General features: G+C 49.3%; 1 protein-coding gene across 2 annotated transcripts in view; it reads left to right on the forward strand.

Moving 5' to 3' along the window:
• The window catches only part of HECW1 (HECT, C2 and WW domain containing E3 ubiquitin protein ligase 1), a 91,918-nt gene that overhangs the window by 66,988 nt on the left and 10,338 nt on the right, over positions 1 to 14,592 (forward strand). For both annotated transcript variants that reach the window (XM_072599120.1, XM_072599122.1), the window contains exons 20-24: positions 6,027 to 6,125; positions 7,016 to 7,145; positions 8,486 to 8,632; positions 11,280 to 11,394; positions 12,685 to 12,883. In XM_072599120.1, the coding sequence (XP_072455221.1) occupies positions 6,027 to 6,125; positions 7,016 to 7,145; positions 8,486 to 8,632; positions 11,280 to 11,394; positions 12,685 to 12,883 (690 nt within the window). The remainder of the gene's footprint in view (positions 1 to 6,026; positions 6,126 to 7,015; positions 7,146 to 8,485; positions 8,633 to 11,279; positions 11,395 to 12,684; positions 12,884 to 14,592) is intronic.

Below are 14,592 nucleotides of genomic sequence, written 5' to 3' on the forward strand. Positions count from 1 at the left end.
CAACTCCAGGAGGCTTATCCCATGGGGTGCCCTGGGAGAGGGGAGGGAGGGGTGAGACCTAGGAGGGGCCCTGGCTGCTATTAGAAGGAGACACACCTAACCACCTTGGTCACTTTTCCTAGACAGTGGCTGGGGTGGAGGTGAGCAAGGTCCTTCAGGCAGTGGGTGGGGAGGCCCCAGAGAATTTCGTCTGAGGGAAAATACCAAGAATGTAGTAAGTCAAGCACGGCTGGAATGTAAGCTTGTCCAAGCATCCTCAGAGAGAGCCTGTTTGCTGAAGGGTGGCACTGGGGGTGGCAAAACACAGGTGGGGGGAGAGTTATCTTGTGGTCCATTGGAGGAAACTCCATCACTGAACAGCAGGAGGTGTAAGAGTGTCTAGGACCACAGACGGGGAGCTGGACGGGACCTGAAAAGCCTTAGAGTTCTGTTTCCTCATTTTACAAATAATGGAGGCTCAGAGAATTTCTGCCAGACAGTTAGCTAGCAAGTGTCTGAGGTGGGATTGGAACTCATCTCATCCTGACTCCAAGCCCTGTGTTCTGTTCTCCATGGGCTACATTTGAGCCACGGTAATCCGAGGGTGGCATAGCCAGATTACAATGTAACTGGGAAATATTTAACAAAAGTAAGCACAACTACAATAAAACGCAGCATGACCCTTTCGTACTAAGTCAGTAGGCACCCTGAGGGGCCCTTCTGCACCGATCAGGGGCCCTTGAGCTCGACACTTTTGAACTCCACCAGGTTAACTCCCACAGTTATCCAAGGCTCATGATTCATCCCTAAATTGGGAGCTTATCCATTACTAAAACACTGTCATCATTAACCCATGAGACTCTGAGACTTTTAAACTTCAATCTAATGGGAGATCATCCAGAGCTGGAGACCCTAGGGATAGGGCTTGGTCTGAGGAAAAAGACTTTCCCAAGACCTGGTGGTGGCCTTGGGGTATTTGAAGAGTGACCACATGAAAGAGGAATGAGCATGTTCTGCTTGCCTCAGGAGGGTAGAATCAGGAGTGATTAGTGGAACTTTCAAAGAAGGAGATTTGGGGATTGGATATTAGGAAAAGCTTCCTAATCTAATCGTTAGAGCTGCCCCGGAGCTGGTGGGCTCCTCCTCTTCCTGAAGGCTGGCTTAGTCTGGGATGAGGCCGAGAGGAACCTGCTTGGGATTTGGGTTGGAACTGAGGGCCAATGGGATTCCCTCCCATTCTGAGATTCTGTGGCTCAGTGACTACAGTAGGAGACTATTGAAACCTCAGTTTCCTCATCTGATAGACTGAGACAGCACCACCTGCTGCTTTCCTCTTTAAAGACGGGTGAGAAAGGGGGATTAATTCATGACATCAACAGCAGTGAAGATGTTCTCATGACTTGCCAAGGGGGCCATGACGTTCCACTAGGAATGGACCATTGGGTTCTATGGACAGGACATTTCATTGTTTGACTGTAGGTCTTCCTAAAATGAAAATGGTCTTTTCCCAGTGGAACATCATGGCCCCCTCAGCCAGAGGGATTTCTCCTAGAATATCATAATACCCACAAAAAGACCTGAGCCAATGGCTCCCAGTCCCCATAGCCTATGTTAGCCTGTTCTACTGGTGATGGCACCAAACCTTGGAAAGACTCGTCAGGAATCAGACATTCCCATTTCCTCTTCAAGCCCTGGCCTTCCCCCACTTCCTTGAGAATTGCTGCTTCAAGGCTCTTTGTACAGAGGGCTTTCCCCATCCTGCTGAACATACCAAAGCAATTAGCAGCCACACAGACCAAGGGAGACAGAATGATTGCAAAATGCTTGACATTAGGAGGTTCCTTAGAATCTCCCAGTGGGCGCCATGTTTGATTTTTACTTACTAGCGTCTGGGTGCATGTGTGTGTGTGTATAAGTGTGTGTATATGAGTGTGCGTGTGTGTGCATAAACGAGTGTGTGCTTCAACCTCAGTGGGTCCATGATCTCATCAATACGAACAGTTCCCCCACTGGCCCCAATTGTAGGATCATAGAGTAGAGGTGGATGGGAACTATGAGGTCATTGAGTGAAACTCCTTACTTTTACAGATGGGAAAACCAAGACCCAGAGAGGTGAGCATCTTGCCCACGGTCACACAGCTAGCAAGTGCCTAGAATAGGATGTGAACCCAGGTCTTTCTGATTCTATGTCCAGTGTTCTATTGTCTAATCCTCACTGGCTGCAAGCCTCTTGTCCCTGTATTTCCTCAGATCCCTCCCGGAGGAGCCATTTGATATCAGACTCCCTTGCATTCTTGTAAGTCTTTGAGGCACCTGTAGGGCAATTTGGCTGCCCTTCTGTCCCAGCTTCCTCTGTACCACCATCTTACCCTCTTTTCTGGTCACACTTCTCTGGTTTTCTTCTTTCTAACATGCCTTGAATCCAGATCATAATTAGGAAAAGGCTGTGCTGTGTTTGGACCTGCCACGATGTCCCCTTAGCCTTCTGAGGTACTCACCCTTGGAGTCCAGGAAGCCCAAGGGGTTCCAAGACCCACACTCCCCAGTGATATCAGCAGAACAAATGTTATGGCTTGTAGTCTTGGTTGCAGGCCTGGTTGTAATGTCCACATTTTCTCCGTGTATAGAGGCTTGGAACACTCTAGATGTCCCATGTGGTTCTGGGGTCAGCTGAATCGGCTCAATTGACTTTCTTTGTCATGGGGAGGGTGAAGGAGCATGGAAGCAATGCGGTGCAATGAGCAGATCACCAACAGAGTGGGATGAAGAGCTGGCTTCCCCTGACCCAAGAAGGAGACTTTACTCATGGAAAGCCTCACCTTGGGAGAATGAAAGAGAGTGCCATGGCCGGGAGGGCAGGAGGCCTCCAGCAGCCTCAGTCATGCCAGCCATGGCTGCTGTTTTTAAACCCTGGACTCCCTTCATTTCCAGGTCACAAAACGACAGGATTTTTCTTCAGATGTAGAACCTCAGACTAGGTTGTGGTTGTCATGAAACTTGTGGTATAAAAAGATAAATTTGGAAGCAGGAAGGCCCAGGTTCAAATCTTGCCTCAGCTACTTAGTAACTGTGGGAGTTTAAGGCAAGTCTCTAATCACTCTGGGCCTCTATTTCCTCATCTGTAAAATGAGGAGGTCAGCCCTGGGGGGCCCCTTTGGGCTCTAAGTCTATGGTTCTCTAGTGATGCTCGCTAAAGATATTTTTATATTGTGTTAATCCAAGTACAACACAAGGACCATCCATCAGTCCACTCACAACTCCATGACTGACCCATCTTTAGGTGGGGAGTGGGAACCTCAGGGAATAGTCCATTCACTACAGTAGATAGCAACTGGTCCCCTGCCCTGGCCTAGTGTCTGCTTTGCGAGAATAGCCTGGGGGCTGGGTGAAGGAGATGCTGCTTCTGTTTCCTGCCAGCAGGATGCTCATACAGTCAGGTGAGAGGGTCTCTAGGTGGTGAGCATGCAGCCACTGGTCTTCAGTAATTTCAGAAGGACCAGATCCCTCCTTGTCCTCCCTTTGCCTTCTCTCCAACCCTTCGTATGAAGGGGCACACAAGGGCTCCCCAGCCCTGGCAGACAAGGGCACCCCAGCCCAAGTAGTCACTCAATTCCCTGTCCCTCAGAAAACTAGATCTGAGGAAGGTCCAGCTGGCTACTACCAGGACAAAGGAAGTGGGGGGGGGGGGGGCTGAATGGCTCCCACCAGGAACAGGGACATGTTTGTTTCAGATCCTCTTAACAGACTTTTCCCTGCTTGGGAATACAAAAAAGACCCAAGGAGAAGCCAAAAGCATAGCCAGGAACAATGCGGGTATGTGACAAGGAGGCAGACTTGGGTCTGAGGTCAGGACAGGGTTCCCCATCCCAGCAGGTCTTCAGGCAGCGAAGCTGGGGGTCCCAGTGTGGGGCTCCCTTTCTACTCAGAGATTCAGCAGCAGCAGCAGCAGCAGCAGCGATCTGCATTCCAAACTGCTCTAGTATCTCTGCCAAGAAAACTCCAAATGGGGTCAGGAAGAATCCATAGTTGGACCTGCCCCCTTTAGGGAAAACACTGGTGGCTGAATGAAGGATGGGTTGAATTTCGGAGAGACTTAAGGCAAGTAGACCTACCAGCAAGTCCTTAGTCTCCCAAGTCTCCCACTAGAGTTGACTGAGTAGGGAGTAACATGTTCGGACTTGAACCTTCTAGCCTAGTGTGCGGTGTCTTTTCAAGATAAGCCAGTCTGCAGATAGGCTGGGTTGAGTAGGTCACCCAGTGGCTCTTCTGGCTCAACACCATGATCTACTGCCCAGATCAGGCAGGCACCTTGACCACTGGACTTTGCAGGATGGCATCCCTGCTGGATGGGTCTGGACTCACTCTTCAATGGGCAGCTACCTCCAGCCTCAGGCTAGGTCAGGGTCTCCTGGGTTCTTTCCAGAGAGGTCAGCAGGCCCTTCGGCTTTTTGGCAAGCTCCCTAACACTCAGTGGTCCTTGGCTGCTGGTTCGGTTCAGTCCTCTTCACCACCCATGAACAAGTGTGAGTGAAGTCTGTCTCCTGGATACTTAGTCACTGCCTTGTTGGACTCTTCACTGCAACTGAAGTTTTCCAGCTGCCTCCCCTTTCTCCATCTCCCCCTTTCACCATCTCATCTTATGGCCTCTCCAAGAACTTCAGCTTTTGCTGAAATCTCATTAGGGTTCCCCTCTCAGATTCAGCAATGGGGAGACCCAGCACCCTTGGAACCAGTAGGGAAGGAACTAGTTGATAGGGAGAGGTTATAGATTTGAAAATGAGGAGAGGAGGAGGGCAGTAGAGTAGGGAATGGGATAAAGGGCTCATAGAGGCACTGACTTTGACAAGAAGAAGGACCTTCTTTGGCAGAGGCTGGAGGAAAGGGAGAGAGTGACTGATGATGTCAAGAGGTGGATGAGGAAGAAGTTGCCTTTTTTTTCTAGTAAAGTAAAAGGCAAGATGGAGGATGCATTTCAGGAAGGAAGAGAATGTTTGGAATAGCTTTTGTGAGGAGTGAGATGGAGAATCAGTGAGGGGAGATGAAAAGGACTGCCATGCCCAGTGGGGGCCATTTCTACTTGGGTACCATGGATTTGTAACATACCCAGTCAACATGAACTCCTCCAGCCTCATCCAGCAGCTCACGAGTAGGAGTGGAGGAGGGGAATGGATAGAGTAACCCAGGGCAGAGATTTTATCTACAGAAGATCAGAGACAGGACCATTATAGAGTTCAAATGGCTAACTAGTGGGTTAAGGCTGGAGGCAAGGAGCGGGAAGTCAGGGCAGAGGTAATGGCCTAAAAGGGCATTGATAGGCAACAGACATGCAAGCATTAATGAGGGTAAAGAACAGGTGAAGGAGTGGGGAGAAATGGAGAAGGGGGAGAGGCATGGCCAGAGAGGAATAAGAAGGGTTATGGTCAGAGAAGGGGATATCCTAGTGTCTGATGGGGAAGTGGAACTCTTGTGGGTGATAGCAAGATTGGCCTTCGACCAGCCCTGTGGATGGCTCAGGTGGAATGAAGTCCAGCCAACAGGTGGACTCTGGACTCTACAGTCAACATAGCAGATGAACCCATGGGTCAGAAAGAGGTGCTTCAGATGCTTACCATCTGTGTGATAGGGAGCATAAGATTTAACCTCTTTTGTGCTAGTTTCCTAATCTGTGAAATGAGAAGGCAGATCACAATTGGCTCTGAGTCCCGCCTGCTCCAGGTTTTAGATGCTGTGAGGGTGTGGTCCGTAAGGCACTTCTCCAGGCAACAGGGCTACAAAGACATCAAAAGAGACTGTGCTCTGGATGAGGTTATGGTCACATGGCAGAGATGTGAAGAAGTTAAGGATGACATGGGCGCTATAATAAAGCCTGCCGCACATAATAGGTGTTTATCGGTGGTAGTGAGAAGCTGGCTGAGCTTCTGCCCAAACCAACAAACCCAGAACATGGCAGCTGAGAGAGAAGGAAAGGGGAATCACAGGGTAGATAGAGCCGCCATCCACAGCAACCATCCGTGGCTGCTCACATTCTATGTGTTCTGTGCTCCCAGGTTTCGCTTCAGTGGCCGCATCCTGGGCCTCGCCCTCATCCATCAGTACCTTCTTGACGCCTTCTTCACAAGGCCCTTCTACAAGGCTCTGCTCCGACTGTGAGTGTGAGACCCTGTGCTCTTCCCCTTGCACGGGCACTTTTAAGTTTGCTCATCTGCCCCTCCCATCCCCTGAAGGAGACAGACAGTTGGGCCCTTGCTTTCAGAAGTCTGGGTGGGTCTGGGACCCTCCCACCCACCCCCCTTTTGCCACCCTGGTCCATAGGCCAGTTACTGTAATCAGTGTTTGGGGGCTCTCAGCCAGAAAGGATGAGATGCCACCAACAGAGACTTGAGGGCTGAGTGTCAGTGGCTGGGCATGGTGTGCTTCCCCTCCACTGGCGGGTGGCAATGTGCTTCTCTCCTCCATTCACCACGTTCATGTTTTCTGAGCTAAACTTCTCCTGTTGGTTATTATAGTTGTTTAGCACAGACCAGAGAATTTGGAGTCAGAGTGGAGCCAAGTCAAGCCAACAAGCAATTATGAGTGCCTACTATGTGCCAGGCACCGTGCCAAACACCAGGGATACAAAGAAAGGCAAAAATGACCCCTGCTCTTGAGGGCATCCAGGCTAATCCCAGAGCTGCCTCTCACTCCCTGAATCACATTGGGCAGGTCACTTAAACATTCTGGGCCTCAGTTCTTTCATCTCAAAAGTGATGATAAATATTATTCTATTACAAAGGGCCTCTATATACGTTGCAGAGAAGGTGCCAACCTGTATGGATAGAGGGACTTTCCTCCCTTGGGAGTTCCCTGCACCACAGAAATGTTAGGGCCAGTCCCTGTCCATGTCCTATGCCCCAAGAATCTAGGGTACTGGAGGTTTAGAGGGAACCAAAAGCAGGTAGTGCCAGCCAAGGATTTGAGGATAGGCCCCGGCACCATAGCCCTGCCTGTGGCTGCAGCTGGTGCTCCCAGTCTCTCTCCTTCTGGCCCCTCCCTGCAGGCCCTGTGACCTGAGTGACCTAGAGTACCTGGATGAGGAGTTCCACCAAAGTTTGCAGTGGATGAAGGAGAACAATATCACGGACATCTTGGACCTCACCTTCACAGTGAACGAAGAGGTGTTTGGGCAGGTGAGCGTCTCGGCCAGAGAGCCAGGGGCAGGGTGGGCAGTGCCCATGGACTGTCCTGCTGTTCCAGCAGAGGTGAGCAAAGGCCACTCTTCCTGAGCGAGGCTCTGCCCTTGGATGCTAGTGCAACGGCCATTACAATGATGTTCATCATCTTTCCTAGGCTCTTCTCGTATAGGATGGACCCGCTCCTCTTCCCTGGCCTCTGTAGCTCATGCAGCCTAGACTACTGGGCAGCAGCCCACACTAAGCCCCCTCCAGGAGGCTTTCTCTCCATCCTCTGAGAAGCTAGAGCTGCCCACTGCTCTCCTGACCGGAGTCACCTCCAGTTCTGTTCCATCCCATGAACTGAGGTTTGGTCCAACAAGGCTTGCCTTCCACTCCAGCATCTCCATGTGCTTCACCTTTGCCTTTCCTGGTTAACAAGTAGCACGCTTTCTTAAAAAATGAGAGCACAAACTGACAACTCTCCTGAGCTGGCAGGCCACACGCCCAATGAAAAGGCAGAAATGATTCCACTGGCATTGTTGCTACCAACCCTGCCCATCTATAGAGTGGGCGCTTTTAAGTTTGCTCACCTGCCTCTCCCTAGCGTACAGAGGCCATGTTAACCCTGCTGCATGGCTTCAGGTTAGCTCCTGTTTGTGGCTGGTTGTTAACCATAATTAGAAGTATGCATTTCACAACCATCCAGCTAGAAGTTTGGAGTGACCATCCAGCAGCTGAGGGGGAGGGGAGGTAGGAGACAGGTCACTAGCCACAGAAAATATTTAAAATCAGGAGCCCCTGAAACTGAACCCAGCACTCAAATGGCAGTAGGAAAAGGTCCTGGTTTCCACAGCAGCTTGGAAAGGTTCTGACCTGAACATGCTCACTTTCCTCCCCATGGCCTCACTAACAGCTCCCTTCACCCTTATCGACCCTGGGGTGCATCCCCATGGAACACTCAAGGGCTTTGTAGTCGGAGGCCTTAGGTGTTCAAAGCCCACCTTGGACACTTTTTTCTTACCTGAGTGACCTCAGACAATAAACTCTGTGCATCACTTTCCTCATCTGTTAAATGCAGAGGTCAGAGTTAGTGGCTCCTAAGGTCCTAATTTTTTAGCTCCAGATCTATGATCTCAGGATTTTATATTGCTTTCCAGTGACCAGGTGCTCCCTCCCTTCAGGAGGGAAAAGGAAGATGCTCGAAACAGTCCTGCGGCAGAACCTAAGGCCATTTTGCTCTCTTTACCTTTTTCTGTTTCTTTTCTGGGGGAAAAAAGCAAACTTTTCAAACCCATGTGCATCTGGTCAATGAGCAGGAAGAAGAACCTTAACCTTCTTCTATTTTTCCCTGGAAGGTGACTGAAAGAGAGTTGAAATCTGGGGGTGCAAATACCCAGGTGACGGAAAAGAACAAGAAGGAATACATCGAGAGGATGGTGAAGTGGCGGGTGGAGCGAGGTGTCGTCCAACAGACAGAGGCCCTCGTCCGTGGCTTCTATGAAGTAAGTGCTTGATTTCTCCTTTTACTCCTCCTCTCCTCCTTCTCCTTCTCCTCTTCATCCTCCTCCTCCTTTCTCCTCTTTCTCTTCCTCTTCCTCCTTCGGTCTGAAGGAGCAGCCATGGGAACCTTACTCCTCAGCCTGGCCATGTCCTTCTCTGAGGTCCTTGGTTGGGGGGAGGGCCCTGTGGAGTCATGAAGGATGAGAATTCAGCTCCCAGGGATGAAGCAGAGAAAAACAAAGCAGACAGCAGCACATGCTGAAAGAATTGGGAATGCTTGCTGCCTTTCTGCTGACAAGAAGACAGAATGTCTGGCTTGGAGGGCCAGATGCTTTATGACCACCAATCATCATCCCCTGCTCCTCAAGGCCAGTGAAGGAGAGGCCTGTTCCTCAATAAGGGAATCTTCTTATGCAAGTGACATTGGCAAAGGCATCTGTCTACTTGGAAAGACCTGTCCAGGTGGAATTCCTCTGAATTCAGACCGTGGAAATGAATGATGTATAAGGTGGAGAAAGCTCTCACAGGCCAGTTTGGTTTCTTTGTAGATTTGCTCTGTGGCAGGCAGAGGTGTAGAATTGGCTCATACTGGATCTTGGTTGCCCTCCCCTTGTAGAATCTGACTCTTTATAAAAAAAATAATGAATGTTGTTTATACAGGTCAGGCTGCCTGGAAATCCTCTTCTGAATATTTGGGTTTTGCCTTTTGGGATTTCATCCTGAGTGGGGACTGAAAGCCAGTATTGCACAGAGGCCTGGGTACCGTTGGCATCTGCCTTCTGGTGGGACAGTGGTGATCCTGAGTCCCAGAGGGCTAATACCCAAAACTGATCCCTGAAGGATGATCTTGGGGCTGGATGGAACCTGATGGAAGATTCCAATGAATAGGGACAAGTAACAAAAAACCAAGTTTTTGGTGAGAGACAACACACCCCAAGTGAGAAGGTGACTCTTCATGTTTTGATAAAAAACGCCAGTGGATTCCCACAATGGGGTTTGAAGACCTTTGACCATCTGAACCTTCATCCAGGTGGTTTTACTTGGACTTTTTCAAAACCAAAATTTGGCTTGGGCCCAGCACTACTCAGAGACTGGGTCAGTGTGTGTATTCATCCTTCATTGCTAAAGAAGGCCATGCCATTAGAGAAATAATGACATGACTTGCACTTGACTTTGAGGGAGGGAGGGCTGTGCAGGTCACTAGCCTCACTTCTCCTCCAGAGCCATCTGAATTCCTGTGACCAGATATTTATCAGGATGACTGGAGACGACCCAGGATGAGGCAATTGGGGTTAAGTGACTTGCCCAAGGTCACACAGCTAGTAAGTGTCAAGTGTCTGAGGTGAAATTTGAATTCAGGTCCTCCTGACGCCTGCACTGGTGCTCTATCCACTGCACCACCTAGCTGCCCTACTCAGAGATTAAGCATGAGGTGGGAGAAGCAGGAAACGGAATGTTGCCTTCAGCGTTACAGAGAGATGGGTAGCCCCAAAACTAGCATAAAAGTACCTTCAAATCAACGTGATTCCTGATGAGAAAATAATATTGGAGATAACTTTCAAATTTCACTTGACCAGAGGGATTAGCCAGTGTGGTTGCTCTCCCTCTAAGCCCCCATCCCCCTTCCCTAGGTGCAGCTCTGCATGCAGCCCCCGGCCCAGGAATGGCTCCTTCCTGAGCTTTGTTTGTAACACACAGATGTTTGGAGTCCTGAGACCATTTTCTCAGAGAAGCTTTGGAGGTTCCCAAGCCAGGCTCCCGTGGTTTGGTCCACTCATGCTGTAGCTGGTGGGAACTGCTCCTGGAGCTGCATAAGCTAACAAACCTCTAAGGTATAACCTCGTTTCAAACTGTCCACCTGGGTCTCCGAGAGCACATCTGCCTGGCACGGGGCCTGAAGATCCATGAAACAACTCGAGGTTACCTCGTAGGGGGAAGGCTACAGCTCTGGCAGCTCCCACCCACACAACCCCAGCCCTTCGAACCCTCGGGGCCGGGATGCCTGACGCCTTCAGAAGGTGGAGCATAGCTCTGAGGCATGGCCTGAGCGTCGGGCAGCCTCCACTGGCCAGGCGGGCAAGGCGCTGTCGCAGCAGGGTGGGTCAGCGTGAAAGGTCTGTTCCAGGCCAGTCTGCGGTTTGCTCAAGATTGAGTCTCCCGGGCCATCAAGGCTAAATTTGATTGTATGGTTCATAAGCCGCTCGCTCCAAAGCCGAATAGACACAGTATACCCACAGTGACGAAAAGGCAAAGGGCACCGCGCTTGGCCCCCTGCTTCTAGGAGGCTTGCTCGAGGGCAGAGCTCACTTTCTGAGCTTAAGAACGGCGGCTTTCAGCCAGGGACTGGAGACTAAGTTTGCCCAAGGCACGTGCTCCAGGGCCTGGGCTCCTTTTTCAAAAGGCTGCTGCCCCCAGGAAGGCAGGCAGTCAGCCAGTGTTTATTAAATGTGTGCCAGATGCTTAAGCTAAGCACAGGGGATACCAGGGAGAGCAGAAACAGGGCCCTGCCTTCAAGGGGTTTCCATTCTCCCACAGGCAAACAGCCAGGTAATACGCGTGTACAATGGAAGGCACGGATCGGGGCAGCGGCAGAAGGCAGGATTCCCGCAGGCTCGCAGCTTTGGACAACGTGGACTCTTTGTGTTTCAGGTTGTGGACTCGAGGCTTGTCTCCGTCTTTGATGCCAGGGAGCTGGAGCTGGTCATCGCTGGCACTGCGGAGATCGACCTGAATGACTGGCGCAACAACACAGAGTACCGAGGGGGTAGGTGGCCGGGCTGCAGGGGGTCGGGCAGCCGGGTGACCGTGCGGGCAGCCGGGGCTGGAGCCAATCGTTAATGTGGCACCGGTAGGCATCACCGGGACGTGATTTATCGTTTTGTTGATTGTCCAGACTCAAGAAAAGTGATGGAGGGAACGTTAATAAAGGGGAGTGATCTGAAGGGCACATCGTGAATGGTTTTTTTTCTTTTTTGTTAAACATCCACCAGCACATCCCTGACTGGTCCCCACGGTGAACTCTACATTTAGCACTTTGGAGTCCTAGCTCTCCAGGGGAAGGAGTTAAGTAATTATGACGTAAGGAGGCTGCACGGGGTCATAGAATTTGGTAGTCAGGGACCTGTGTTCCAATCCTGAGTCTGCTAGTTACTGCTTTGTGTGATCTTGGACAAGTCCTTAACTTTCCGGGTCTGGACTGGTTTCCTCATCTGTAAAAGGAGTTTGGAGTGAATAGTTAGCTAGGCGGACATTAGAGTCAGGAAGTCCTGAGTTCAAATCCAGCTTCAAAAAGTTACTTGCTATGTGACCCTGTACAAGTCACTTACACTCTGTCTTCCTCAGTTTCCTCAGTTGTAAAATGGGAATAATAATACTAGTACCCACTTCCCAGGATGATTATGAGGATCGAATGAGATGATACCTGTAAAGCCCTCGGAAAGCCTTACAGCCCCGTGTAAATGCCAGTGATGCTCATGTTGATGATAACTTTGTACACTCTTCCCAGCTCTACAGAGGTGATCCTAATTACATGGGATTCCATGTTTGAACTTTCCCTCCTGGTTTTCTAGCTAGAATGTGCCACTGAGAGGTTGCCCCTTCCCAAAGGGATCCACCCATACATACACACGCATTCTTGCATTGGGGAAGGAAAGTGTCCTTTATTTTTTTCTGTTGAAAACTTTTATAGCTTCTCTGAAACCTCTATTGAGGCCACCAGTGTTCACTGTGTACACTGGATAACTGGACAAAACCCACGGGCAGTGGACCTTAAACTAGACAGATAGAGGTGTTCATGGTCCTTGAAGTGTGGCTAACTCAGTACAACCTACCTGTCTGTGTTCCAGTGACGAGCCTCAGGGATTTTTGTTTTTGGAGGAAAAAAAATAAAAGGACAGTGCTATGAGACTTTATTTGTCTGTACTCTGTGTCAAACACAGAAATTCTCATTCTCTTTCTTCTCTCTGTCTTTCTTCCTCTCTCTCCCTCTATGTTGCTTTTCACCTCTCTGTCTCTCTCACTCTCTGTCTGTCTTCACCTCCCCTCCCAACTTTAGGTTACCATGATGGGCATATTGTAATCCGGTGGTTCTGGGCAGCAGTGGAGAGGTTCAACAATGAACAAAGACTAAGATTACTTCAGTTTGTTACTGGAACCTCAAGTGTGCCCTACGAGGGCTTTGCCGCTCTCCGTGGGAGCAACGGGCTCCGCCGCTTCTGTATAGAGAAATGGGGGAAAATAACCTCCCTCCCTAGGTAAGAAGGCACTCTGAAAGTGGTGAGCAAGCCAATAGTGGAAGGAAGGAAGGAGGGAGGAAGGGAGGGTGAGATGGAAGGAGGAAGGGAGGGAGGAAAGAAGGGAGGGTGGAAGAAAGGAAGGAAGGAAAGTACAAAGGGAGGGAGGAAGGAAGGAGGGAAGGAAAGAAGAGAGGGAGGAGGGCTACTGAATACTAGAATCCAAGGTTATTTATTATTTCCTTGAAGACCTATTGACACTTGTGTGTCAATGAATTTGGTCTCTCTGGTCTGGTTTGGAGGGTGGGGCCGCTGGGACAGGGCAGATGCCTCCCCTCCTCTACAAAGGCTGAGGGAAGAATATGGAGTCTCCAAGCCCCCAACAATGTCCACTAAGGACTGCCTAAGCTGAGGAAGCTTAGGCACTGAGAAGTAATTGGACCTTGTAGCTAAGGGCCTTTCTCTGGATTGAGATGTTTTAGCATAATGGGAAGCTGTGCAGACCAAAGGGAATTTATTTAAAGACATAAGAATGTCAGGTTGGTGAGGATAAAGTCATTCACTGCCTTCCACAGTCAAATGGAAATTGTTTATAGGATAGACTCTTGGGAACTCCCCACATTCCTAGGGCTACTTTAGTGCAGATAACCAAGGGCTGACAATTCTGGCTTAATTTGGTCTAGACCTGGAGCTTCTGTTGTTGAGAACCTATGTGGAGAAAGTTCCTTCCACTTAGGCCGACTAGAAAGTATTCTGAAATCCATTGTCTTAAAGAGTTGTCTGGATCCAGAGGTCCTGGACTTGTCCAGGGTCACACAGCCATTTCTAATTGGAATAACTATTAACAAAATCCATAGGGAATTAAAAATCAAAGAAACAGTTTTTCAGTCATTTTTCAGTCATATCCAACTCTTCGAGACCCCTTTTGGGGTGTTCTTGGCAAAGATACTGGAGTGATTTGCCATTTTTTTCTCTAGCTCATTTACAGGTGAGGAAAGTGAGGCAAACAGGGTTAAATGACTTGCCCACGGTCACATAGACAGTGTCTGAGATCAGATTTGAACTCAGGTCTTCCTGACTCCATATCCAGCATTCTATCTACTATACCAGGTCTTCCTGACTCCATATCCAGCATTCTATCTACTATACCAGGTCTTCCTGACTCCATATCTAGCATTCTATCTACTACACCACCTTGATGCCTGAAAGAATCAGCAGATATTGTAAAATTTTTAAAAGCTTAATTTTAAAAAATTTAAAAAGCAACTGTGGCCGGAGCCATCAGGACAGTGCTGAGCTTGTCAAGAAGCCTGGGAGAGTCTTCCCTGAAAATGCCAGGTCTGCCTCAGCCGAGGTTTTTCTTCACTTGTCTATATCTGTGATTGCCTATGGGGTGCACCCCAGGTAGGGAAGGCGAACAGAAGCTATTTAAAATCCACAGAGTAAGGGCACTGTGCAACTTAATTCCAGGCTTAAAGTTTCTCTGCTTAAACATTCATAATCCTTTGATGCTTCCTCTGATGGAATGGCTTGGATCCTCTGTGTCATGTGGCTGCAGGGGCTTATATCTGTTTTTTTTTTTTAATTTAACATTTTATTTACCCCCATTTACATGTGAAAATAATTTTAACATGCTTTTTTTTTTCAAATTTTGAGCTCCAAATTCTCTCATTCCCTCCCTTCTCTCCCCCTGCAGCAGGAAGGCAAGCAATTTAACATAGGTTATATGT

This window comes from Notamacropus eugenii, chromosome 3 (assembly GCF_028372415.1).
Source record: "Notamacropus eugenii isolate mMacEug1 chromosome 3, mMacEug1.pri_v2, whole genome shotgun sequence".
Lineage (NCBI taxonomy): Eukaryota > Metazoa > Chordata > Mammalia > Diprotodontia > Macropodidae > Notamacropus > Notamacropus eugenii.